Raw genomic sequence first — 27,037 nt, forward strand, 5'->3', positions numbered from 1 at the left:
CCGCACAGCTGCGGCCACTTCAGATGCCCTGGAAGCAGCATAAGGATTCCTTTTTGCCTTAGACTCAGACCCCATGGGTAGGCTTGTTATGGGCAGAAACTTTCACCTGTGATTAAAATGACTTTTAAAGGTATCATTAAACCTTCTAAATACTAGTTATTAAAATAAGGATTTATATGAAAAATAAACACCTATGAATGTTAACTAACAATTATATCTGATTTCAAAGTTTGCCAAACACTTTCACATACATGATTTCGTGTGGCTGCCGTGGAGGGTCGGGGCTCAAGACTAAGAAAGTGGGTCATCTCCATGTAGAGATGGAGCAGTGGACAAGGGCTGGGGTGAGACCATGGCTCACCTCTCCCAAGTCCTCATCAAATTATGTCCTCCCCAAGAGCCAGACGCCAGCCTGCTCCTCACCTTTCCTGGTACCTGATCTCCCAAGATTCATGACGATGATGCCAATTAGGACTTAGGAGAAGAGTGATGAGACGATCCATGCAATTAATTGGATGCATGAAGACTGGAGGGTGTCTGGGGCCTTTACTGATTGTACTAAAACAAAGAAAAAAGCAAAAGCCCCGTCAAACCGAAGAATACACATATCTTCCTCACACCTGCTTTCCCAGGCAGCAGATGTCCCCCCACATATCTACTGAATCATTAGGTGACAGCCACTCTATCAGGTCCTGAGGGATAAAGATGAACAGGGGTTGTGCCCTGTCCTCATGGAGCTCGTGTTTGTGCTGAAGGAGACAGCAAGTGTCCATCTGATCACCATACGGGGTGACATGTTCACTGTGGGTAGACCTTTTTGAGGATGACAGAATTGGGGGTGCTTAGTTTTGTCTGGGAAAGGGGTGAAGGCTTCATGAGAAGTAACATTTGGGTTGGTTACAGGATAACTAAAACAGAGGAAGAGAAGACCTGGAAGCACAACGATGCATAGAATTTGGGGGATCATATAGCAACTAGGGTGACTGGTCAATGGGGGATGGGGATCCTGCAATGAAGGAGGAGGGGACGGGAAAGGAGGATGGTGGGAAGTCCTGTGGCAGTCACTGACTCTCCAGACAGGAAGTCCACCAGAAATCAAGCAATCAATCGATCCATCCAGCTCTTGAGAGCTCCACCATCTCCCAGCAGGTCAAGTGTGTCTCTGCTCATTGAGGGCCCTGTATTATTTCCTCTGTGACCTGCCCTTTCTTGCCCTTTAGGTCACCTCGTCTCTGAGGCTGGACCCCTGTTCAGCTCTGTTAGCCCAGCCCCTTCCCTGCGTGTGCTCTGCTCCTCCCTCTCCTGCTGACTGTCCCCATCTCCTCTCCCCCTTCCCATACTTACCCCTGGTCCTGTTCTTCTCCAGTCTGATGACAGGCAGGACCATCCTGAGCTCTTGCCCCACTTCTCCCAGCGTTTGCGTCAAGTCTATCCAGGCATTGGTGGTGTTTACCTTCTCCCCCAGGAGACCCAAAGGTCTGACCGTGTTGTTGTCACTGTCATACCGTAGGAAAGGCTTTCTATCCACTGAGCCCTGGACTTCACATCAGGACTGTCCAGGTCTTGACTGAGGTTTGATGGTGAGGTTGAGGCACAGAGAGTGAGCATCTGTGAGAGAAAGATGCAGGTGTGGCCCTGGGACTCCCTCTGAAGATCCTGGCTGCAGGGGGAAGAGTCCCCATCCCAGCCCCCTCCGTCCTCTGCATCCTTGTCCTCACTTTTACCTGGCTGAGGTTAATTACTAAAATACTTTGATGTGAAATAGATGATACCATGGACCCCTCAGATACATGTACTGTTGCCAGGAGGATTCATCTGACAAACATTTTAGCAACATCTACTAAGTTCTGAGGTACAAAAAGTACAGTTTTTGTTCTCCTGGGACTTAAAATGTAGCTGAACAGACAGGACTTTCAACAAAAAGGGAAAAATGATACCATGGGACACAAGCCAAATTCATGATGGGTCTTGGGAACTCAGGAAAGGCTTCTTGGAGCTGAAGGTGGGACCTGGCAGGAGAGGGAGAGCTGCCACCTGTGAGCACAGTGCCAGGGGGGGTGCCTGAGGCTGGGGTCCACCCCCCAGAACTCGGTGTAGGCGACACCTGGGAGCCAGTCCATCTAAACCACACCCTCCCGGTGGTGAGAGCACATGGACAGGTGCTCACCTGCTGAAACCTGGGTGAAGCCCCTCCCCTTCCTCCCTCCTCCCCCTCCCAGCCAGCCTCTCCATTCCAGGACACTCATGGCACAGAGTCTTCCAGGCTTCTACCAGCAGCAGTAGTGGGAAAAGAAAAATTGCAGTGCAAGATACTAGCAACATTCCTGCTGAGCACTTTGTGGAGAGTCACTGACAAGACCCATCTGTGTGTGGGCACTGCCCACAGTCGTCCCTCCCAGATGACTGACAGACCTGTTGAAATCCAGCTGAAGAAAAGTGGTGCCAAGGGAGAGATTTTCAAATATTCAAAATATAGTTACTCATTTAAAAGAAAAAGGAGAAGTTAAGAAACAAATTCGGGGCCGGCCCTGTGGCCGAATTGTTAAGTTGGCGTGCTCCGCTTCAGCAGCCTACGGTTTTGGTGGTTCAGATCCTGGGCGCAGACATGGCACTGCTTGTCAGGCCATGCTGAGGCGGCATCCCACATGCTACAACTAGAGGGACCCACAACTAAAATATACAACTATATACTGGGGGGATTTCAGGAGAAAAAGCAGGAAAAAAAAAAAAAAAGAAGATTGGCAACAGCTCAGGTGTCAATCTTAAAAAAAATAAAGAAACAAATTCACTTTGAATAACCTCTCCAAACCCCTCCTGGTGTGAGCAAGGTTGCTGGAGGTGATGTGAGCTCCTTTCTGCCCTCCACCTCCCACCAGCTTCCTCTCTCCCTCTCCTCCCCGCTTCTTTTGCCCTCCCTTCCCATGCCCCCTCCATCTTCCCATAGTGTCTCCCTTCTCCCACCTCTAGCCCATTCCAACTCTTTCCTCTTAAATGACTGAGATTTGCTCTCACCAAGTTCACTCATATTAATCCAACCATCTGAACACAGGCAGCACCTGTCTGTCATCACAGATGAGTTTTATGACAGAGTCCAACAGTTCTGTTGGAGCCAAGACGTCAGGAGAAGCCAAGTCGTTTGTCATTAGAAAAAGTCTTGGGGCTCTGACTTTTGAGCTGTGAACATTAGTCTAAGAACAAAGCTTTGGTGACACTTTGAAATTTCTCCTGTCATCTTCACTCCAGGTTTTCTCTTATGACTTAATATTTTTAGCCCCATCTCCCCCCTCACTTTTACAGCTGTCCCTTTCATGCTATCCATCTATCTTTGTCAGCTCGGGCTACTATGACAGAGTACCATATGCTGGGTGGCTTAGATAATAAACATTAGTTTCTCGCAGTTCTGGAGGCTGGGGAGTCCAGGATCAAGGCACCAGCAGATCCCGTGTGTAGTGAGGACCCTCCTTCTGGTTTGCAGACAGCTGTCTTCTCCTTGTGTCCTCACATGGCAGAGAGCAGTGAGCGACAGCAAGCCCTCCTGTGCTTAAAATCCCAACACGGGGCTTAGAGTCTGGGCAAACTCTCTGAGGAGCGCAACCCAGCTCAGCCCGTTGGTGTGGGTGGGCCTGCCTAGCAATCCCAAACTATGCAAACCCTGGTGGCACCACCAGCAATCCACACCTCTGGATCAAGGTCCACACTAGGCAGAGGGAGCAGCCACTGCCCAGGCCTCTCTAGCAACGTTCCTGACCTGCTCCTCAGAGTAATGGCCCCCACATTTCACTCTTGAACCTCACAGTCACAGACACACGGTGTTCCCCCAGCACACATGCACGCCCTCACTTCTCACTGTCACCCACACTGACTCTCCACCTCCAGACTCTCTGCCTCAGCCATACGGGAGGCTGCCAGTTTCTCCACATCATCCCTAAACCCTTGTTACTGTCTGTCATTTTGATGACAACCATCCTGGTGGGTGTGAAGTGGTATATCTTTGTGGGTTTTTCCCTAAAGATTGGCACCTGAGCTAATGTCTGTTGCCGATCTTTTTTCTTCTCCTTCTCCCCAAAGCCCCCCAATGCACAGTTGTATATTCTAGTTGCAGGTCTTCTGGTCGTGCTGTGTGGGACGCCGCCTCAGCATGGCCTGATGAGCGGGGCCAGGTCTGTGCCCAGGATTGGAACCGGCGAAACCCTGGGCCGACAAAGTGGAGCGGGTGAACTTAATCCCTCCGCCCCTTTGTGGTTTCAATTTGCATTTGCCTGATGGCTAATGATGTTGAGCATCTTTGCGTGTGCTTATTGGCCATTGGGACACTTCTTTAGAGAAATGCCTGTTCAAGTCCTTGGCCCATTTCCAAATTAGTTAATTATCATTATATAAGGGTTCTTTATATATTCTTTATATATTCTGGATACCAGTTCGTTACCAGATATATGATTTGCAAATGTGTTCTCCCATTCTGTAGGTTGTCTTTTCACTTTCTTTTTTTTCTTTTCTTTAACAAGTTCGTGGGAGATGGTTTAGAAGCACTTGGGGATCAGCTGGGTTTCTTTGTTTTTTGTTTTTTGGTGTGGAAGACGGGCCCTGAGCTAACATCTGTTGCCAATGTTCCTCTTTTGTTTCCCTGCCCAAAGCCCAAGTACGTATTTGTATATCCTGGTTGTGAGTCCTTCTGGTTCTTCTATGTGGGACGCTGCCTCAGCATGGCTTCATGAGTGGTGCATGGGTCCGCACCCAGGATCCGAAACAGGGAACCCCGGGTTGCTGAAGCGGAGTGTCCCAATTTAACCACTCGGCCACGGCGCCGGCCCCCTCACTTCCTTGGTAGTGTCCTTTGAAGCCCAAATGTTTTAAATTTTGAGGAAGTCAGATGAATCTATTTTTTCTCTTGTCATTTGTGCTATTGGTGTATTTAAGACAGTTTTGCAAACAAGGTCACAAAGATTTGCTCCTACGTTTTCTTCTAATACTGTCATACTTTTATCTTATATGTATATATGATTCATTTCAAGTTAATTTTTGTGTGTGGTGTGAGGGTAGCAGAATACGCCACCCCCAAAACATCCCCCTTGTACGTAGTGATTATTCTGAGCTGTAGGCACTTGAGAAACAGGAAAAGCAGACTTTCTCTGAACTCCCTTTATCAGCCTAACGACAGATCCTCCAGAGGGAGCTCAGTTTTCATAAACCCCTCCCCAGGTGTCTCATCAACCAGGGAGGACTGACTCCTGTCACAGGAGAGGGGACTGAAAATGAAAGTCGACCCCACATTCATTCAGAGTTTGTCACAAGCTGTCATACCTCCCATCTAGTCTTCTAAGGGCCCGTTCATCTTTCCTAAAAATCATGTACTCTTTCCTAAGAAGCCTCTGTCACCCCCCTTCCCTATCAAGATGGCATTTCATCCTGAATTCTAAGCCTCCTCAGGGAGTTACTCATCTTTCCCTCGGTATCTCCGATATCTACATGAGGTATATGTGTTAATAAGTTCTGTTTGTTTTCTTCTTGTTAATCTATATTATATTTTTTATGTTATAATCTCTATTTATTATTATAAATATTTTTAAACTACCATTAAGTCTCTCATGCAACTCAACCTGCTAAATACATCATGGTTAAGAGCACCCACGGAATCACCAGAGCGACACCTACTGGCTGTGTGACTTGGAGCAAGCCACCACCCTTTTTAGGCCCCAGATGGCTTACTGTACTACAGAAACAATTGCGTAACGTTACTTCCCATGGTGTGGTGTGGACGAGGATGGTGAGTTGAGGATGCTGAGGATGAAGGGAGACCAAGCATTTGAAGCAGGTGGCGTGATGACAAGCTCACGGTACAGGCTCCCTTACTGCTGGCTCTTGATCTTCTCTCGGCCCACTGATCTGTCACATCGTGAAGCTTTTAGATCTTGATGATCTCATCTACTGCGCTCTTATCCCATCTGGCTTTGTATCATCTGTAAATGATGAACTTGCCTTCTGTCTTCATCCCAGAGGCTGATTTAAAATATGGGCCATGAGGACGCCCAGGAGAGAGACTGGAGGCCCTTCATTAAAGGCCTACCCGAAGCTTGATATTGATTCATTAATTTGAGCCCTTTGGCTGTGATTATGAGGTTACTAATCACCCAGGTGTCATTCCCCAGCCAGATTCCTCCATCTTCTCTGCAAACAGGTCCTGAGAGGTCGTGAAGTGGTGTGGAGTTGAGGCACAGTGTATTCTCATACTGGCCATTTACAACAGCAATTCAAACCATGAATACCACACGCCTGATGGAAAAACAACGTCAAAGACTTATATTCTGGATCTTTCATTTTCTTGGCCTCTGGGTGTTTTTTTTTCTTGTAAAACAGACACTGGGCTGAAAGATCTCTTGAGTGCCTTCACGTAAAAGCTTTGTCAAGTGTAAAGTGTGCTTAAATATGAATTAGAACTTTGGTTTCATGCTCTTTGGGATAAATTTCATCTTTAAATGACAAGACATCAGTGTGAAGTACCCTGCATAGCTTTTCTTTTCACCACCGAGTCTCGTTTCCATCCGTCCCTGTACAAATGTCCTCCTTTAACCCTTTCACCCTCCATGTCCCTTCCCCCCTGGTAACCATCAATCTGTTCTCTGTATCTATGTGTTTGTTATGTTTTTTTTTTATCTTCTACCTGTGAGTGAAATCATACGGTATTTGTCTTTCTCTGTCTGTCTGACTTATTTCACTTAGCATAATACCCTCAAGGTCTATCTGTGTTGTCACAAATGGCTAGACTCCACCCCTTTTTTTCTGGCTGAGTTGTATTCCATTATATGTATATACCACTTCTTCTTTATCAGATCTTTTTTTAAACTTTTTATTGAGATTATGATAGTTTACAATCTTGTGAAATTTCAGTTGTACATTATTGTTTGTCAGTCGTGTTGTAGGTGCACCACTTCACCCTTTGTGCCCACCCCCCACCCCTCCTTTCCCCTGGTAACCACTAATCTGTTCTCTTTGTCTACATGTTTAACTTCCACATATGAGTGGAGTCATACAGAGATTGTCTTTCTCTATCTGGCTTATTTCAATTGACATACTACCCTCAAGGTCCATCCATGTTGTTATGACTGGGAGGATTTTATCCTTTTTTATGGCTTAGTAGTATTCCATTGTATATACATACCACATCTTCTTTATCCAATCATCAGTCGATGGGCACTTAGGTTGCTTCCACGTCTTGGCTATTGTAAATAATGCTGCAATAAACATAGGGGTGCATGGGACTTTTGGAATTGCTGCTTTCAAGTTGTTTCGGTAGATACCCAGTAGTGGGATGGCTGGATCGTATGGTAGTTCTATTTTTAATTTTTTGAGGACTCTCCAAACTGTTTTCCCTAATGGCTGCACCAGTTTGCATTCCCACCAGCAGTGTATGAGGGTTCCTTTTTCTCCACAACCTCTCCAACATTTGTTACTTTTTGTTTTGGTTATTTTTGCCATTCTAATGGGTGTAAGCTGATATCTTAGTGTAGTTTTGATTTGTATTTCCTTGATGATCAGTGTTTATCAGATCTTTTAACATTGTTTTTCACTCAAGCACATTGCCTTCCTTACTTAAACTTTACCTTAAATATATAAAATAAATTCTACCACTTGCAATGAGAGAAAAGATAAAGCAAGGATTCCTCCTGGGTGCTGGGAGCTGGCTCCAAGCTGGCTGCCTGGGTTTGGATTCTGGCAGTGGCGGCTGCCCAGACCTGTCTGTTCTCCTGCTTCCTGGGCTGTAAAAGAAGGACTGAAAGGCCCGTACGTCACAGAGTGATTGTGAAAGGTAGTGAGTACAGGTGTGAAAAGTGCTAGCACTGTACCTGTCACTGGTAAAGTCTCAATAAATGTGGAGTGTTATTATTTTTAAAAAAATGGACACTATCACATGGAAAATTTGGTAGCTGACTTACTGTCCTGATGAGCCCTGTTTTTCTGTCAGAGTTTTCCAAATAGGCCCTTAGAAGCTATTTATGCAATATTATCCACGATTGTTTTTAGGTACAAATTTTGAAAAATCTACCTTTTGAAATTTCGAATGGCTTTTGTGCATTTCTGTTGCCTGGTGCAGGGGAGGAAGAGCTATTCCTTTACCTTCTAGGTCCTTCTGGCTGGTCTGAGAATTAAATTGACATGAGACAGAATAACAGGAGAAAATCAAACAAAGTTTAATAACATGAAAACATGAGAGAAAGCCAGGAAATCAGAGTAGTTCACCAAAATGACAGAAGCCATCACCTTAAATATCTTCAGCTAAAGACAAAGGAGGATGATGGGGGTAGTGGTTTGGGACTTCAAAGGGGAGGAAGGTAATTTACATGGAGGTGGAAAAGCAAATGTTTGATAAACAAATGTTGACTGTGCCTTGCAAAGACAGTGAGAGATGTGATACCAAACCTCTTAGTCTCAAGTTCGTGTGGGGGATGCACAGTAAGCCAATCACTGAGACAGGGGTGCTTGGAGAGGGGGAAAGGTTTATTTGAACTGGCCGCAATGAGGATAGGTCCTCCCAAATCGGCCTCAGCAAGAGAGAAAGCAGGGACTTTACAGACTAAGGGTCCTGGCAGGAGGAGTTTGGAGAAACAAAGGGGTAATCTGTGTTTCTTTCACTCCAGATAAGCCCTTGGGCAATCTGACTCCTGGGCATCAACTGCGGCTGGGCCTGGTTATCTGGTGACTGTAACTTCCGCAAAGGTATTCTTTTTCTTTGGCAAAAGAAGCTCATAAATCCTTATGACCCTTGAGTCACCCCTCAGGTTAAACAAGAAAATAGCAAATTAACAAGATTAACTCCTTTTCATCTATGTCTCTGTTGGGAACAAGATCAAGAGGTAATCATGTTCTTATTGAATATTTACAGTAACCCTTAGGTACCCAGCTTCAGATGGAGAAGACTTTGATTAAAAAGCCTGTTAGGGGCTGGCCTGGTGGCATAGTGGTCAGGTTCACATGCTCTGCTTCAGCAGCCCGGGGTTCACTGGTTCAGATCCCAGGCATGGACCTATGCACTGCTCATCAAGCCATGCTGTGGCAGGCATCCCACATATAAAATAGAGGAAGATGGGCACAGATGTTAGCTCAGGGCCAATCTTTCTCAGGAAAAAGAGGAGGATTAGCAATGGATGTTAGCTCAGGGCTAATCTTCCTCACCAAAAAAAAAGGCCTTGTTAGATTCCTCTCTATCACAACTAGTTTCTATTATATGATAGTTATCTCACTGTATTACCTCCTTCCTGAGACAGGCCTTCTATCTTAAATTCTTTTAGGCAGTTAGTGGGAAGGTCAAAGTTCCTTTCAGAGTCTTTTGTCCTTAAAAATAATCAAGGCAAAGAAACACATTTTGGGGTGGCAAATTCTGATCCTCCACACTGGGCACCTTTGATAATGTCTGTATAGTTTTCTCTTGGTGCTAGAACAAATTACCACAAACTTAGTATCTTAAAACAACACAAATTTATTATCTTATACTTCTGTAGGTTAGGCTTGGCCATTTCTAAGGTTTTTGTACACATGTAAGTGAGCAAAAGTGAGGCCATCTTGTTACACTATATGCCCCCAGCCCCTCCTCTGTGTGACTACCTGCTGCTCTGCACATTGTCTAAAAAATTCACATGGTCTCCTAATTTATGGCCTCCCACTTACATAGGCACTCCCTGATAGCTGAAAAAATTAAAACTTTCTTCTGAGTTTCTCTCCAGGAACAGGCTGACCACAGGCAGGAAGCACACCTACAAGGCACCCATCACAGCTGACAGAAGGATGGAGAAGACCCTGGAGTCTGTCACGCCTGAAGGAAACCCCCTCCTTGCTGCTCATTTTCCCTATGTGACTGCCTCAAGATTCTGTAATCCTTGAAGATGGGTTTTTGAGATAGTGGTCACCTGTCTTCCGATTTGCCAGCTAATCTAATTAAACTTCCTTTCTCCATCTCTAACTCATTGGGATTAACTGGCTCAGATCGCGGTGAGCAGAGTGAACCCATTGCTTGGCATGAATTCTGGTGACCCAGGTGGGACCACAGCCTCTCCCCATGGCTAGTCGACTTGGAGGCAGCTCTTTTGAGATTTTTCCCCACAGCTGCTGGGTGGCTTTTTCTTTTTCTTTTTCTTCCGCCTGGGGAATTCCCCTTGTGGCTTCCTCACTTGCCACCTACCTCTAATGCTTCAGTGATGGGGAAACAAAGGGCTGGATGGTAAGCTGACAAGCTTGCGTCTGCAGGTAGATGTCTGGAGTGCACCTCCCGGGCACTATAGTCCTTTTTCCTGGTCTGAGGGCCTAGATAAGGCCAAGGTCTATATGGTTTAGGCGCCATTGTTTAGGGATAAAGAATAGTACCGACTGCCTCGTATATTATCTGGAAGACTAGTCTCTAGCTTTTCTGTGGTGCGCACACCTGTATGCTCTGTTCTCCTGAGTGTGTGTGTCGTTCCACTAGTCTGAATGCCAGTTTTTCTCTGTTAGAATCCCACAGCATACTTCCCGTGCTCATTACATCATCTGTGGGGACATAAGTTTGCAACCTTTTCCGTCACATGTCAAGCTGGACTCGTACACCTCAATGCGGGCACTGCTGTTTGTGTGCTCCCTATCTTTGCAATCCTCAGGAGGAAGCTGTGAGATCAGAGGGAGCCCCAGGGCCACACCTGCATCTTTCTCTCACAGATGCTCACTCTCTTTGCCTTGACCTCACTGTCAAATCTCAGGCCAGACCTGGACAGTCCTGGTAGGAAGTCCAGGGCTCAGTGGATAGAAAGCCTTTCCTTCAGTATGACAGTGACAGCAACACGTTCAGACCTTTGGGTCTCCTGGGGGAGAAGGTAAACACCACCAATGCCTGGACAGACTTGACGCAAACGCTGGGAGAAGTGGGGCAAGAGCTCAGGATGGTCCTGCCTGTCATCAGACTGGAGAAGAACAGGACCAGGGGTAAGTATTGGAAGGGGGAGGGGAGATGGGGACAGTCAGCAGGAGAGGAAGGAGCAGAGCACACGCAGGGAAGGGGCTGGGCTAACAGAGCTGAACAGGGGTCCAGCCTTAGAGACGAGGTGGATCTAATGGGCAAGAAAGGGCAGGTCACGGAGGAAAGAATACAGGCCCCTCAATGTGCAGAGACACACTTGACCTGCTGGGAGATGACGAAGCTCTCAAGAGCCCAGGATGATGTCTTTGTGGGATGGTTGCAGGTCTTCCCACCCTCAGGTCAAGCTGTGTTGTCAGAGTGAAGCAGAAGGATACACTGGTGCGTCCTGGCAGTTCAGCATCAACGGACAGACAGCCGTCTTTGACACGATGAGCATGAACTGGACAGTCATTGATCCCGGAGCCAGAGGGATCCAGGAGGAGTGGGAGACCAACCAGGACCTGGCAGAGCATTTCAGGAAGCTCTCAGCAGGAGACTGCAGTCACTGGCTGAGGGAATTCTTAGAACACTGGGAGAAAGTGCTGGAGCCCACAGGTAACTGAGCAGGGGCAGAAGATGGGGTAGCTCTCTGTAAGGCCTACTGCCTCCCCGCGTGGATGTGAGTCTGTGTGTGTGTTTTTGAAAATTTGACGGATGGATCGGTTGATTGATTTCTGGTGGACTTCCTGTCTGGAGAGTCAGCGACTGCCACAGGACTTCCCAGCATCCTCCTTTCCCATCCCTCCTCTCTCAGCATAGGAGCCCCCTCGCCCATTGACCAATGATCCAGTTACTTTGGATGTTAGATGGTCCCCAAATCTCTCTGCATCATTGTGCTTCCAAGCCTTCTGTTCTTCCTCTGTTTTAGTTATTTCTTAACCGGGTAAAATATCCCTTTTTATGAAACCTTCACCACCCTCCCAGACAGAACTAAGCACCCCCAATTCTGTCATCTTCAAAAAAGTCTACCCACAGTAAACATGTCACCCCATATGGTGATCAGATGGACATTTGCTGTCTCCCTCAGCACAAACATGAGGTCCATGAGGACAGGGCACAACCCCTGTTCATCTTTATCCCTCAGGACACTGTCATACTGAAGGAAAGGCTTTCTATCCACTGAGCCCTGGACTTCCCACCAGGGCTGTCCAGGTCTGGCCTGAGGTTTGACAGTGAGGTCGAGGCAAAGAGAGTGAGCGTCTGTGAGAGAAAACGCAGGTGTGGCCCTGGGGCTCCCTCTGAAGGGTCTGGTGCAGAGGGAGGAGTCGCCATCCCAGCCCCCTGCATCCTCTGGATCCTTGTCCTGTCTCCCCTTTACCTGGCTGAGGTTTAGGAAAACACTTTGATGTAAAATGCGTGGTACCATGGACTCCCCAGGTGGACATTCTGTTATCAGGAGGATTCATGTGACAAATATTTTTAACAACATCTACCAAATTGTGAAGTAGAAAATATACACGACAGTTTTCTCCTCCTGGGACTTAAAATAAGCTGAACAGACAGGACTTTCAACAGAAAGGGAAAAAAGACACCATGGGACACACGCCAAATTCCTGGTGAGTCCTGGGTACTCAGGAAAGGCTTCCTGGAGCAGAAGGTGAGACCTGGCAGGAGAGGGAGAGCTGTCACATGTGAGCACAGTACCAGGTGGGGTGCCTGAGGCTGGGGTCCACACCCTCAAGAACTGAGTGTAGGTAGGTAACACCTGGGAGCCGGTCCAGCTATACCACACCCTCACTGTGGTGAGAGCACATAGGCAGGTGCTCATCTGCCTGAAACCTGGGTGAAGCCCTCCGCTTCCTCCTCTCCTCACCCTCCCAGCCAGGAAAGGAGATTCCAGGATGCTCATCATGGTTCAGAATGTTCCAGGCTCCTACCAGCAGCAGAATGTGCCAAAGAAGACAAGCAGTGTGACATGGCAGCGACATTTTAGGAGAGTAACTCGCAAAAGTGGCTAGGCGTGGTGGGACCTGCCCAACGTCCTCACTCCAGGACCACTGAGGAGAAACTACTGAAATCCAACGGGAAGAACAATTATACCAAAGGAACATTTTGTAAGTAATCAAAATGTAGGTGCTTATTTTTTTTTTTTCAAAAAGTGACATAAAAAACAAAATTCACTTTAAGTAACCTCTCTTTCTTCCCTACCCACTGCAAAAACCTCTTCCACTGTGAGCAAGGCTGCTGGAGGCGAAGCGAGCTCCTCTCCCCACCTTCCACCAAGTGACTTCTGTCCCTTCTCCTGCCTCTTTGTCCCCCCTCCCTCTCCCCCTCCATCTTCCCCTGCTCTCTCTCACCTCCTCTCTCCGCTCCTAACCTCTCAAACTCTTTCCTCTCAGATGATTAAGATTCGCTCTCACCAAGTGCACCGGATGTTAAGCAAACTCACTGAGGACAGACAGCACCTGCTCTGTCATAAAGACGGGTCGAGCATGGATTCCAACCATCCTGCTGGAGCCCAGGCCTCAAGAAACCCCAGAGGTCATTACTGGTCTCTGTCCACCTGCCGGCTCCAGACTCCTCCGAGGGCACCGGACGAGCAAGGTCAGAGCAGAAAGTCTACGGATTTCCGTCCTCTCCTCATCCAGCGGCAGCACCCCCTCCTCCGCCCCGCAACTGTCTCGCAAGTGGGTCCCCGCGCTGGTCGCAGCCTAGTCTCGGGGGCTTCGGAAGGACGGGCCCGGCCCTGGGTCTTCCTCCCCCCGCTCCTCCCCTCCTCACCTTCTCGGGTCTGAAGCCGGCGGGCGGGGGGCGCAGTCCTGGACTACGCCAGTCCATGCTGGTGGCTGCGCGTCTGTCCAGGTCCCGATGGGGCGGGGGACCGAGGACCGCCCCCGGGGCGCCGGGTCAGTTCTCCGCACGAGGGTCGGGGACACTGAGGATCGATCGCGGCTGCGGCGAGGGGACCGAGGAACTGGCCGCCGCCCTTTCACCAGATGCTGTTTGCAGATGTGGCGGCGTCTGCAGACTTGAACCACAAGTAAAGTTCTCTGAGCCAGAGCTTGGCGCGGTGCCCTGACGGGCGGGGCGAGGGAATCAGGACCTGCAGGCACTGCGCCAAGGCCGCCAGGCGATGCCCCCGCGCTCGGGGACACTGTGGTCGCCAGGTGGGATCCGTGCCGGGAACAGCCTTAGGGAGAAGGAGGGGACTCCGCCTGGGGGAGCAAGGAGAGGGCGTTCTCTGCACCACCAGGAAATGCGGGTGACGCTCAAGTTCCTTCCTGCTGCAACTCCGAAGGATGCGGTGACGCACAGATTCCTCTCTGCTGCCAACTCCAGGGGACCTTGGAGACCGGGGTCTGGAGGAGGGGCAGACAAAGGACTCACAGAGCCACCTTCCCGTCCCCCCTGCCTTATATCCACTATCTCTACCCCAACCAGGTGTGTCCACTCCCACTCTTCTGACACCCCCAGGCTTCCTCACCCTACCCCCTTCCCTACTCTGTCTCCGCCCAGTCTTCTTCATACACAAACATACACATTCCTCCTCCATGGGTGTTTTGGGACCCCCACTCCCAACCTTGTGCCTGCAAGGAGGAGTTTATCCATGCGCCCTTTGTAGGCTGGAGAGGCCAAAGAGAGTGTAATTGTGTCTTTGGTCAGAGACTCCAGGCTGAGTCTCTGAGAAGCGGAAACTGAGGAGTTGAAACCAGCTCAGCCCTGTTAGGCATGGGAGGGACCCAGCAGGCTGACTTACCACGGCAAACCCTGGTGGCACTACCTGACAGCTGTCACTCATTCTTGGATGGAGTTTCTCATAAGTCTGGCTAAAATAAATAATAAAAATAAAATAAAATAAAAGTACGTGGTATCAGGCATTTAATTTATTCTCCCGACTGTCTTTCCCCCTTTTGGGAACAAGATCAATCTGGTTATACATCAAACAAGCCTTGGGATGTTGGTGTTCTCTACATGTGGAGGGAGGTGAGGACCAGGGGTGTCACTTTTCCCCTCCAAATTGATTGATAAAATTTCTCCTCACACTTCCTGAAGATAATGAGTTATCTTCTCCCGCCTCCTCTGAGTCCTCACACCCGAGTTCACAGAAAGAAGATCACACTTGGTGTGAGGGATTTGTATACTCGTGTGCTCCACATTCACGTGGGCATTGGGAATACAATTTGTCCCCGTATCACTTTTGCTACAGAGCCTAGGAACATGCTGTTGCTCGGTCACTCTGGGATCAATGAAGTCCCTTGAGGAACAGGAGCTGAGAGAGGGCTCTCCTCATGCATGGGGCCTACTTTACAGCACAACCATCCATGGTGAAAGCATACCCAAATCTATGAGTCTAATTGCACCTCCACTCAGTTCATTGCTATGAACGCTGCCCATCCCCCACAGTGAAGCCCCAATGCATCCTCATCTTGGTCTTTGTGAGGGTGGCGGATGTGGTGAGCCAAAATGAGAGGGAGGTTGGAGTCCAGTGGGCCCTGCCTGCTGGGGGTTCCTTGCCTCCTGTGAGGACTGGGGAAATCCTGAGTCCCACTCTGCCCCCATCCATGAGCCTTTTCCCCTTCCAATGAGGAAAATACACTAAGGCCTCCTACTGCACATGTTCTCCATGTGGAGAGGATGAGCTCCAAAGGAGGAGAAGTCCCCAACATCCGGAGGCTGCGGGAATGTGGAGGAGGCCCGTGCCAGGACACAGGGCCTGGGTGCACTTGAGGACTGAGACATGGGATAGCAGCAAACTCTGTGAATTCACAGGTGTAAAGGAGATGAGAAGGTTCTGGCCTGATTTCCTAGGGTCTCTATGCAGGAGGGGCCTGTGCTGGGTGGTGTGGAAGACCAGAGACACACAAGGAGTGGGCAGGACCGAGGTTTGGGTGTGCAAGGTCTTGGTGAGTCCAGGTGATCTGTGTGTGGGAAGAGACTCCCATGCATAGGGCTGGGGGACAGGAGCCTGGGTTGAATCCCTGGGAGGGGGCAACCAGGAAGGGCCTGGCAGCCCGACCCCATGAGGTGGGTGAAGTGGGCAATTGACTGGGAGAACAAGAGGAGGGCAGAAGGCTGGCATTAGATCGCTGGTGGGATGGCCTGGTGGGAGGAGGACAGGACTCTGTGGGAACCTGGGCTGTTCCCGGCTCACCTCCATGCAGGCTCCTGGTCCCTAGACTCACACCAGGCCCCAGATTGTGAGGAATTGCCTCCTGAAGCAATTTTAATGGAAATGCACTATAGATCACACTTCCAGAAACAGGAATCGGGTATCTGGATGAAATTCTGGCTGCTTGTCCTCTGCTATCTTCTTCATCTTTCATTGCATCAATTTCCACATTTGTAACTTAGGAAATGCTGCCTCAGGGAGTGACAAGGGATTCAATGAAGACATGGTGCAGGTGACCCTCAGCAAGCATCATGCTGAGAACTCACCTCAGGTCTCCTAACTCAGGTGTGAGTGCTGCCTGGTCGGGAGTCCTGGACCAGGGTCGCTGGTGATGAGAGAGACGGATCATGCACTGCCTTCCTCTGTCACTTCAAGTGCCTTTGACGTGTGGAATTAAAGCCCCATCAGGCCCCACTGGGGAGAAATCAAGCATCTTTCTCACCCTCAACATACGAGTGTTTCCCTCATCATGTCCTGGTGAGTCCACCATTCCTGAAATGCCTGGCGAACAGTGTGAGAATCCCACAGCCACAGAGGCTAAACCCGCAGTGCAGGATCAGCGGCCCGGGGAGGAGAACCCTCTAGAAGCCTCCAGGCTGCACCGGCACCGCTTTGAATCCTTGCCTGCAGCAGAAACTGGGAAATACACATTCGGAGCTCTGCACCCCAAACTTTCCCAAACACGAGTTACTTTATCTACAAAAAGGCCTTGGGCTCCGCTGGGATCAAAACTACTAGAAAACATCCCGTCGATGACACAGCTAAGGGCTGTGTTCAGTCCCCTTCATGAAGACGGGAGTATTCTCGAGAAGGAAAATCTTGCGTTATTTAAGAAGAGAGGAGTGATTGTGAACATGGAATAGAGACGGGAGGGCCAGGAGGATGAGTGCAGGAAAGAAGGGCTGAGGGGCAGGGGGAAAAGGGAGAGAGACTTCGGCTGCATGAGGAGACTGGAAATAATGAGTGACGTGAGAGTCACCAGACCCACCAGACTCAGACCAGGAGAGCGACGGGCGGGAGGAGTCTTCCGGCATGGCCTGGGAAGCTGGCCAGGAGTGCGAGGAGGGCGAGGAGAGGGGGCCCTGGGGTGAATGTCGGCGGACAACGTCTGGCCCCGCGCCCAGAACACTTGTGTCAGTGGGGCCAGTGGGACCGGCAGCTGGGTCCCCGTCCCTGCTGCATGCAGCAATGTGGTGGACTGCAGGCTCCAAGTTCACTCTGGGTCTCCTGCCCCTGCTCCTGCTCCCTCAGCGGGCCTGGGCCCTGGCGGCAAGTGAGTTCGGAATGGAACCTGGAGGGAAGTGTGGTGAGGGATGGTTTAGAACTGGGAAGGGGACGCGGGGCTCACGGGCGCTCGGGTGCCTTCTCGGGCAGTGGTGCTGCCTTCTCCCCTTAAGTTTCCACTGCGGGCTCGTGTCCAGAGGAGTGGTTGTCTCCTCTGGGCAAGGGGTGGGCCAGGGAGAGAGGCGACTCTGGAGAATAAGAAATGCTGAAGAATGGGGGTAGGGGCGTGGGTGCAGGGGAGGGAGAGAGGGCGCGGCGGGAAAGGCTGCTGAACCCCCAGGGCACCCGAGGCTTGGTCAGGACAGGGGACATTCCCGCAGGGATGCGAACCCTAGACACCATGTGCCCTTCTCTGCTCACACCACTGTCCCCACACACCCTCCATCCTGCCCACCGCTCTCCCCCAGGAACTTCCCAGCGCCCCTGCTCAGCGGCTCACCGCACCTGCAGACCCAGCCACTGTCCCTCCAGAGTCTCTGCTCCTCCACCCCAGCTCACAGCCTCTCACTGCTCACCTCACCTTGTCCCCATGCACCGCAGTGCCTCCCAACACCTTCCCAAATGGGAACTCTCCCCAGTCACCTCACTACCAAGGGACCCCTTATCCCCTTGCCTGAGGACACAGTCCAGCAAAGGCCTCCACGCCTTGTCCCCAGAACCTGGAGTAGCAGGGTTTGGATTCGGGGGCGTGGATTCTGCCAGGCAGACACCTCCTGTTCCTCCCCCTCCTTCTGCATCAAGGGAGGGGCACTAGGCTGGAACTGCTGGGTGGGCAGGCAGGTCTGGGTGATGCATGCTGTGCAGCCCAGCCCTTCAGAGACTCTCTGGCTGTCCCTGAGGGGTGGTGGGGGGTGGGGGGGCCTAGGGGTTCCTTCTCCCTACCCCAAACCTCACCTGTGTTTTTCCTTCACAGAAGCTCTCTCTCTTTCCTATAACTTCACCGTCCTCCCTAAGGCCAGCCGTGGACAACCTTGGTGTGAGGTTCAAGGCCAGGTCCATGAAAAGACTTTTCTTTCCTATGACTGTGGGAGCCAGGAGGTCAAATCCTTGAGTCTCCTGGGAGAGGAGGTGAAAGGCATGAGGGCCTGGCAAGAACAGATGGAAACGCTGAGAGACGTGGGGGACTTTCTCAGACAGCAACTGCTGGACCTTAAACTAGAGAAATACACGGACAGGGCTAAGTGGGAAAGTCCAAGTGAGCAGGTTATGAGGTTAGGTGCGTTGATTGTATTCATGTTAAAAAAAAAAAGAAAAAGGATGTTGGTCATTTCTAAGCAGCCCAGCAGGAAGGGTAGGCCTTGAAGGAGACAATGGGATAGATACAAAGGGGCCCAGAGGCCGGACAATGGAGTGGGGTGGGGGCAAAGGATTAGTCCAGACCAGAGGCTGACCTCTATCCCATGATGGGGGGGGGGGGGGCAGACCCTCTCCCGCTGCAGGGCAGGATGCTGTGTCAGTGGAGAGCCAATGGGCGCACACGTGCATCCTGGCAGTTCGGCTTCCAAGGACAGACATTCCTCCGCTTTGATTCCAAGAATGGAACCTGGACAGTGCTTCACCCTGGAGGCAGACGGATGAAAGAGAAGTGGGAGAGTGACAGGCATGTGACTAAGTTCTTCTGGAACATCTCCATGGGAGACTGCAGGAGCTGGCTTGATTGTTTCATGGTGCACTGGGAGAAAATGCTGGAGACAACAGGTACCTGAGAAGAGGAGGAGGAAGGGGCAGCTCTCTGGAGAAGAGAGCAACACACCCTACAGTGTGTGTGTGTGGTGTGGGGGTTTGAAAGAGTGATCCATCGCCATAGGTCGGCTCTACCATCCTTCCTTTCTCTTCTCACTCCTGGCATCTCTTCCTCACTGCACATGCCTCTTGTCCACTCACCGTGGACTTCTGGCTGACCCCAAACAAGAGGGCATCCTTTGTGTCCAGACCTTTTCTTCTTACTGTTCCCTCTTCTTAGCCTCACTTTCCTTTTGCATCTCAACTGGTTTATTTCTGGAAACCCCTCAATCCCACCCCAAATGTCAGCTCCTGAGAGGACTTCTCTCCCACCACCCTCAGGTGTCACCTCCTCCTCTGTCACAGCAGCAGTGATTGGTGACATTGTAACTCTTGTTTCTTTCATTAGCTGGCTGAGCCCCTTGGGGACAGGGCCCATCTCCTCTCTCTTCCTACCTCAGGGCCTGTCACAGCAGCTGCCACAAGTAGAGGGGGAGAAAATGTCCGCATTGTAGGTGTCTGGGGCAGCAGGTGTTGAGGAGGAGTCTCTTCACATATAGGGTCTGGACAAAGGCTGTCACTCTTCCTTTTCCATTTCAGCATCACCAACTGTGGCCACAGTTAAAGGCCAATCCAGGGCCTCAGTCATCACCCCCATCGCCTGGGTCCTCCTGGTGACCCTCACCTGCTCTATCCTCATTGACCTCTGAGGCTGAGTCTGTCATGGTAACAGGTACTGAGGGCAGATAGCCTGATATGAGGGATGGGGGAAGGGTGGATTCTCAGCCCAACCCTGCCCACTCACTGAACTTTCTCATCATGGGAATGCGATCAGGAGACTAAGGCCTCATACTGTTCCATAGCAATAACTTGGACAAGCTCAGCCCTGGGTTCTGCTGTCTCCTCACTGGAAAGGCCAGTGGGAAAGGGGAGGGGCCCACCCCAAGGCTTAGGGCCTGTTGATACTAAAGGGGTTTAGTAAAGTCAGGCCTGACTCAGACCAGAACCCCTGTTTGGGAGAGTCTGTTTGGGCCCAGTGGGAGGAGGTGTGGGGACAGCAGGCTCACAGGTCACAGGCAGGACTCACATTTGAGTGAGAGCTGTATGGTGGCTCCATGTGATGTGTCAAGGGTAAGAGGACTCATCCAGGGGGTCAAGAGCAGAGGGGTCAGGGTCTAAGCCCAGGAGGAGGGCTGGGAAGGCCTTGCAGCCTCAACTCAACAGGCTGGAGTGCAGGGCTGCGTGCCCACAGAGGGTGCCTTGGGTCGCAGCAGGTCAGGCAGAAGGAGAACAGTAGAGCCTGTGTAGGAGGAGATCAGGAGGAGGCCCGTCCTCCATGGAACAAGGGGAATCCTGGCTCAGTATGTTGCATCACCTGGCAGCCAGGCTCCTGCAGACCCCAGATCCTGAGCCACTGAGTGGCGCCTCCCTGGAGCAGAGGTGACTCAGGGGATAGGTGGGACTGAGCTGCTATTGGTGCTCACAGATGAGCTGGACCAGGGATGGATGCGGCAGGGACCATCACACTGAGAGCTCTGTGTGCTGCTAGCTAAGAGGCTGGGAGAGGAGGAAAAGACAGGTATTTGCCAGCAACCTTCCCCAAGGCTACAGGTATCAGGATGCAGGCCCTTCTCTTCCATCAGAGCTCCCACCAGGTCCTTTAGGCCCTCCCATCAGAGGCTGAACCAGGACCTGAGTAAAGGGAGCAGGTGATTCGTTACTTGATCTAGTCGTGAACGTAAACATTTGGCAGCAGGGCCTGGGGCTGCCTGTGGTGTGGGAAAGGGTGGGGGAGATTGGGACAAACTGGTGGAACCAGGGAGCAGGTGACAGGTGGGGAGAAATACATGACCCTCAGTGAGGGCTGTACTCAAGATGAGGAGTGAGTGGGAAGCTGACCCTGGAGACCTGACCCAGGATTTCCTCAGCCACTTGGAGCAACACTGTTTCTTTTCTGAAGGCTGATGATGCTCCCGAGGAGGTCCTGGGTGTGTGGTCCGTGTCACGACTCTGCCTTTTGGTTGGCTGCCTTTGGATCACCTGCTGTTCATTTCAAGACCACCAGGAGCTCAGACCTTACAAATCCAGAGACCACCATGAGATCACGATGAGACTGTCCATGCAACATCTCAGGTTCCTTATTGCATTGGGTGATTCTCCTATTCAGCGCCTTTCCTTAGCATATTGTGCCCCTTCCTCTTGGTGCTCAGTGGTGGGATTCCTGCACTTCAACCTGAACTGCTCCAGCAAGAAATATGAAGAAATATGAAGGAGAACGGTTTCCATCTTGTCTGCATCCTGACCCTGTTCTTGCAAATGTTGTTGTCAGAAAAATATCACGTCAGACTGCAGAACCTCAGGGATTCTTTCTCTATCCTGAAAAACAACCTCATTGACTTTTCAACAGAGCAACGTTTTCTTTATGATTTTCCCCTTTTGTAACTTACCACCCTTCAATGATATTTAAATAAATCTCTCTATTCTAAAAAAATTAATCGTTTTTACATTTTCTTTTACCACCCAGTAGAGACTTCGTGGCATCGCTATTCCTCCACGTTGCGGGGCACTTACAGCTGGTGATTCTGCTGGATTTTGTGGAAAGAGAGAATTGAAGGATCCCTCTGAAATGAACAAGCAGTCCAGCTGTCGGTCGCCAGTTTATCCTGATGCCCCGGTAGAAACAAATATTCTGGGACTTAAGGAAGGAGGATCTTCCTGATTTCAGCCCAGATCCCCCACCCCAGCAGTGACTGTCCTGTGATCCCTCCACCCTGGCTCGCCTCCTTCAGTGAGAAGTCCGTCTTCACAGCAGAAGCAGCTCTACCTGTAAGAGGTGTTTTCTTTCCCCTCAGACACGGGATCAGTATCCAGAATATATAGTGACCTCCCACAAATCCGTAAAAATAAGTCCAATTCTCCTAACATTTGAGCAAATGTTTTCAGCAGTTGGGAGAAGGTGAATAAGCCTATGAGAAAACTGAACATGTCCCAAATCATCAAGATCATGCAGAAAAACAGTGTGTACCCTTACACACCCAGCAAACGCACACGCTGTGAAACATATCAAGTCATGGACAGGAAATGGAATAGCAGGAGTTCTCTTACATTGTTAGTAGGGATATAAATGGAGTCACTCCCTTGACATATGTTTTACCAGATCCCCACAGTGGACGATGTGTTCTTCCTATGACACGGCCGTCCCGGTGTTAATTCCAGGCTGGCAAAGGTGGACCCCAGAGCGTGTGGAGATATTGTTCATTGCAGTGCTGCGTGACGTAGCAAAAACTAGCATTAAGATATCCAGCTGAAGTAGGATATATTTCTTAAAATGGTTAAAAGATTTCTATTTCTATTTCAGAGTAGATTATCTGAAATTCTGTTAAAAATAAAACCACCACATGACAGATGCAAAACTTTTAAACCTTTCCAATATATATTCGAAAACTTCTGGTTGACAAACAATAGCAGTGTTCGCATGAATCCAAATCTCTCCACATATATTTAAAAATTACCCAGGTCAACAAAAGGGGCAAAGAAAATACCTTAACCCACATCTTCAGCTGATAAAGGACATGAAAAATACCTCAATCCGTCAGTTCCTTTGAATCGACAGAACATTATTATAACAATGTTGAAACTTGTGGTGATTATATCGTGGTGATATAGGGGAGCGGCCTGATTAGGAAATACGTTCTAAGTATGTATGTCCTCAGAGGACATCACAAAAAGTGGGGGACATCAATGTGAGAGCTCACTGTTATATGGTTCAGCAAGAGAGGTGCTTGGCACAGTACTCACAACTTCTGTATCACTTTGTGCTCCTATCAAAAGTTCTTATTGGGGGCCAGCCTGGTGGTGAAGGAGTTAAGTCCACATACTCTGCTTTGGCCGCCTGGGGTTCGCTGGTTCAGATCCCTGGTGCAGACCTACGCATGGGTTGTCAAGCCATGCTGTGGTAGGCGTCCCACATATAAAGGAGAGGAAGATGGCCATGGATGTTAGCTCAGGGCCAGTCTTCCTAAAAAAAAAAAGTTTTTATTGTTGCTGAAAATGGGAATGTAAGAAAAACTTAGTTATCAGAATGTGATGGAAGAAGGTAAATGCCTCAAGAAATACAGTAGACATCCCGCTCCTTGTCTAGAGGCAGGTCCTCCCCCGATGTTCCCTTCTCACCCGCTGTGCTCCAGCCTTCCTCAGCTTCTCTCTCCTCCACCTCATCAGCATGGTCAGCAGAGGCCCTTCTAAAAATGAAAGCAGCTCAGACCAGGAATGGGGGTGTGCAAATTCGCTGTTACAGATCCTGACCCTCACTTGGATGTGCTAGTTGGCAGGGAACTGACTCAGAGAAAAGGGCTTAGCAGCTCTTCTGAGCTTAGATCCATCCTGTACAGTGTTTGTGTGTGTGTGTGTGTGTGTGTGTGTGTGTGTCTGCCTGTCTGTCTGTGTTTGTGAGTGTGTTCCCAATGACTTTTCTGCTTGAAACTCATGACTGCTGAGGGCTTTCCCACATATCCTTTTAGTCGCATTTCACCTGCTGAAATCTCTTCCTCTCCAATACCCTAAGCACCAGCCACTCTGGCCCACCAGTCAGTCCTCACCATCATGCTTGCAGGCTTTCTGTGCTGGCCTATCCTCTGTCAGGTAGTCTGGTTGCCACTGGTCACGACCGTGTGGAACTTCAGAGCTGAGCACAAATATCTCCCGTTAAGTCTTCCTCACCCTGCTGTTTTAGTCACAGTTCTCCAGAGACCCAGGACCGGATTGATGTGGAGAGAGAGAGAATGACTAGAAGGAATGAGCTCATGTGATAATGGAGACCATCGAGTCCACAATCTGCAGTGTAGACTGGCACACTGGAGCCCAGTGTAGCCAATGCTGCAGATGAAGTCTGAAGACAGTTTGCTGGGGGATTCCCCCTCTTAGGGGACATCACTTGTTTTGATCCTTTCTGGTCTTCAACTGATTTGACAAGGCCTACCGACATCATGGAGGACAATCTCCTTTACTCCAAGTTCACCAATTTAAATGTTCATCTCATCCAAAACGTTCTCCAAATTGACAGATAAAATTTCCCATCACACATCCCCAAGATAATGAATCATCTTTTCCCCCCTCCTCTGAGTCCTCACACCCGAGTTCACAGAAAGAAGATCACACTTGGTGAGAGGGATTTGTATACTCGTGTGTTCCACATTCACGTGGGCATTGGGAATACAATTTGTCCCTGTATCACTTTTGCTACAGAGCCTAGGACATGCTGTTGCTCAGTCACTCTGAGATCAATGAAGTCCCTTGAGGAACAGGAGCTGAGAGAGGGCTCTCCTCATGCATGGGGCCCACTTTACAGCACAACCGTCCGTGGTGAAAGCGTACTCAAATCTATGAGTCTAATTGCACCTCCACTCAGTTCATTGCTATGAACGCTGCCCATCCCCCACAGTGAAGCCCCAATGCATCCTCATCTTGGACCTTGTGAGGGTAGCAGATATTGTGAGCAGAAATGAGAGGGAGGTTGGAGTCCAGTGGGCCCTGCCTGCTGGGAGGGTCTTTGCCTCCTGTGAGGACTGGGGAGACCCTGAGTCCCACTCTGCCCCATCCATGAGCCTTTTTCCCTTCCAATGAGGAAAATACACTAAGGCCTCCTACTGCACATGTTCTCCATGTGGAGAGGATGAGCTCCAAAGGAGGAGAAGTCCCCAACATCCGGAGGCTGCGGGAATGTGGAGGAGGCCCGTGCCAGGACACAGGGCCTGGGTGCACTTGAGGACTGAGACATGGGATAGCAGCAAACTCTGTGAATTCACATGTGTAAAGGAGATGAGAAGGTTCTGGCCTGATTTCCTAGGGTCTCTATGCAGGAGGGGCCTGTGCTGGGTGGTGTGGAAGACCAGAGACACACAAGGAGTGGGCAGGACCGAGGTTTGGGTGTGCAAGGTCTTTTTGGGCCCAGGTGATCTGTGTGTGGAAAGAGACTCCCATGCATAGGGCTGGGGGACAGGAGCCTGGGTTGAATCCCTGGGAGGAGGCAAGCAGGAAGGGCCTGGCAGCCCCACCCATGAGGCTGGGGGAAGTGGGCAAGTGACTGGGAGAACAGGAGAAGGCAGAAGACTGGCAGTAGAGACCTGGCAGGATGGCCTGGTGGGAGGAGGACAGGCCTCTGTGGGAACCTGGGTTGTTCCTGGCTCACCCCCATGCAAGCTCCTGGTCCACAGCAGACCCCAAGTTGGGTGGAATAGGCTCTTGAAGAAATGTTAATGGATATAGACTATAGATCACAATTACAGAAGCAGGAATCAGGAATCTGGATGAAATTCTGGCTTCTTTCCCTATGTTAGCTGCTTCATCTTTCATTCCATCCATTTCCTCATTTGTAACACAGCAAATGCTATCTCAGGGAATGACAAGCGATTCAATGAAGACATGGTGCAAGTGGCCCTGAGCCACACTTGCTGAGGACTCCCCTCACGTCTCCTAGGAAAGTCATGGGCCAGGGTCCCTGGTCATGAGAAAGATGGACCATGCACTGCCTTCCTTTCTCACCTGAGGTGTCTTTGATGTGCGGAAAAACCCCCAAACACAAGACCCACCAAACAAGAATCAAGAATCTCTCAGGCTCAGCAGTCTGTGGTTTACCTCTTCATCCCCACATGAGCCCACCATTACTTAAATACTTGTTGGACAAGAGTCAGGTAAAAGTCAAAAAACCTGCAAACACCATGTGCAGAAGCAGTAGCCTGGGGAGGGGATCCCTCTAGAGGCCTCCAAATGGTGCTGGAGCAGCTCTGAATCCTTGTCTGCAGGAGAAACTAGGACATACAAATTCAGAACTCGGCACCCCAAACTGTCCCAAAGAGGAGTTACTTCGCTAACAAAAGTTCTTGGGCTCCAATGGGAGGGAAATTCCTAGAAAACATAGATGATGACCAGACAGCCAAGGCCTGTGTTCAGTCCCTTTCATGACGACGGGAATGCTCTCGACAATAAAACTCTTGGGTCATTTAAGTAGAGCAGAAACGGATGTGAGTTTGCAACAGAAACAGGAGGGGCAGAAGGATGGGTGCAGGAAATGAGGGCCAAGGTGCAAGAGGAGAAAGGAGAGAAACTTCAGTGGGAGGAGGAGAGGAAATGACCTCCCTAAACCCTTCAGCACTGTACTAGGCAGTGAGGTCGGGGGAGTTGGGAAACACAACCAAGAGAAACACCACGGGTCGGGCATGCAGGACCACAGGCCCTAAGCCTTGGCATGCGGTCCTCCCCTATCCCACTGGCCTGGCCAGTGAGGAGATGTCAGAACTCAGAGACGAGCTTGTCCAAGTTATTGCTATGGAGCCATATGAGGTCTCAGTTTCCTGGTCTCTTTTCCATGATGAGAACGTTCAGTGAGGGGCAGGGGTTGGAATGGGAATTCTCCTTTGCCCGTCCTCAAACCGGGCTATCAGCTCTCAGTACCTGTGACTGTAAACGACTCAGCCTAGGATGCAAAGCAGAATACAGCAGGTGAAGGTCACCGGAAGGACCCAATTGATGGGCATGATGGCTGTGACCTTGGATTGGGCTGCAGCTGAGGTCGTGGTCGGTGATGCTGAAATGGAAAAGGAAGAATAACAGCCCTCGTCCAGACCCCAAATCTCCTCTGTGGTGACTCTTCCTCAGCTCCTGCTGCCCCAGACAGTCCTACAATGCATTTTCTCCCCTCTCCTGTTCTCCCAGTCACTTGCCCACTTCCCCCAGCTTCATGGGTGGGGCTGCCGGACCCTTCCTGGTTGCCCCCTCCCAGGGATTAAACGCCGGCTCCTGTCCCCCAGCCCTATGCATGAGAGTCTCTTCCCACACACAGATCACCTGGGCCCACCAAACTCCTGCCCCACCCAAACCGGGGTCCTGCCCACCCCGTGTGTCTCTGGTCTTCCACACCACCCAGCACAGGACCCTCCTGCATAAAGAACCTAGTGAATCAGGCTAAAACATTCAGGTCTCCTTTATACCAGCCAATTACCAGAATT

The 27,037-nt window shown here is 50.2% G+C and overlaps 2 protein-coding genes across 22 annotated transcripts in view; one reads left to right on the forward strand and one right to left on the reverse strand.

Moving 5' to 3' along the window:
* LOC123285086 (UL16-binding protein 1-like) overlaps positions 1-27,037 on the reverse strand; it is a 56,133-nt gene that overhangs the window by 1,243 nt on the left and 27,853 nt on the right. For 13 of the 20 annotated variants that reach the window (XM_070507156.1, XM_070507150.1, XM_070507145.1 and 10 more), the window contains 2 exons: positions 26,484-26,616; positions 12,966-14,685 (listed from right to left, as the gene is read on the reverse strand). The gene's annotated coding sequence lies outside the window, so the exon portion shown is untranslated. Of the gene's footprint in view, positions 1-423; positions 559-1,344; positions 1,609-12,965; positions 14,686-26,483; positions 26,617-27,037 lie in introns of those variants that run through there. The other 7 variants (XM_070507176.1, XM_070507170.1, XM_070507114.1 and 4 more) reach the window with 6 other exon arrangements.
* On the forward strand, positions 14,709-26,844 carry LOC106837315 (UL16-binding protein 1-like). Of its 2 annotated transcripts, XM_070507080.1 has the most exons (5): positions 14,709-17,301; positions 18,226-18,528; positions 18,735-19,010; positions 19,635-19,767; positions 20,995-26,843. In XM_070507080.1, exons 1-4 carry the CDS (start codon positions 17,061-17,063, stop codon positions 19,742-19,744), a joined length of 930 nt encoding a protein of 309 aa, XP_070363181.1. In that variant the 5' UTR covers positions 14,709-17,060; the 3' UTR covers positions 19,745-19,767; positions 20,995-26,843. The 2 variants fall into 2 exon arrangements, with proteins under 2 accessions (XP_070363181.1, XP_070363170.1); XM_070507069.1 differs by having other exon boundaries at positions 16,824-18,528; positions 20,995-26,844.

The sequence above is a fragment of the Equus asinus genome, chromosome 1 (genome assembly GCF_041296235.1).
Source record: "Equus asinus isolate D_3611 breed Donkey chromosome 1, EquAss-T2T_v2, whole genome shotgun sequence".
Taxonomy (NCBI): domain Eukaryota; kingdom Metazoa; phylum Chordata; class Mammalia; order Perissodactyla; family Equidae; genus Equus; species Equus asinus.

What these genes read in the sequence shown, in the direction of transcription:
- LOC106837315 (XM_070507069.1), top strand. Translation starts at nt 17,874, where the DNA reads ATGGGAACTCTCCCCAGTCACCTCACTACCAAGGGACCCCTTATCCCC. An exon ending in TGAGCAGGTTATGAGGTTAG is followed by an intron (nt 18,529 to 18,734) that starts GTGCGTTGATTG and finishes GGGGGGGGGCAG; the next exon opens with ACCCTCTCCCGCTGCAGGGC. An exon ending in GAAAATGCTGGAGACAACAG is followed by an intron (nt 19,011 to 19,634) that starts GTACCTGAGAAG and finishes TTTCCATTTCAG; the next exon opens with CATCACCAACTGTGGCCACA.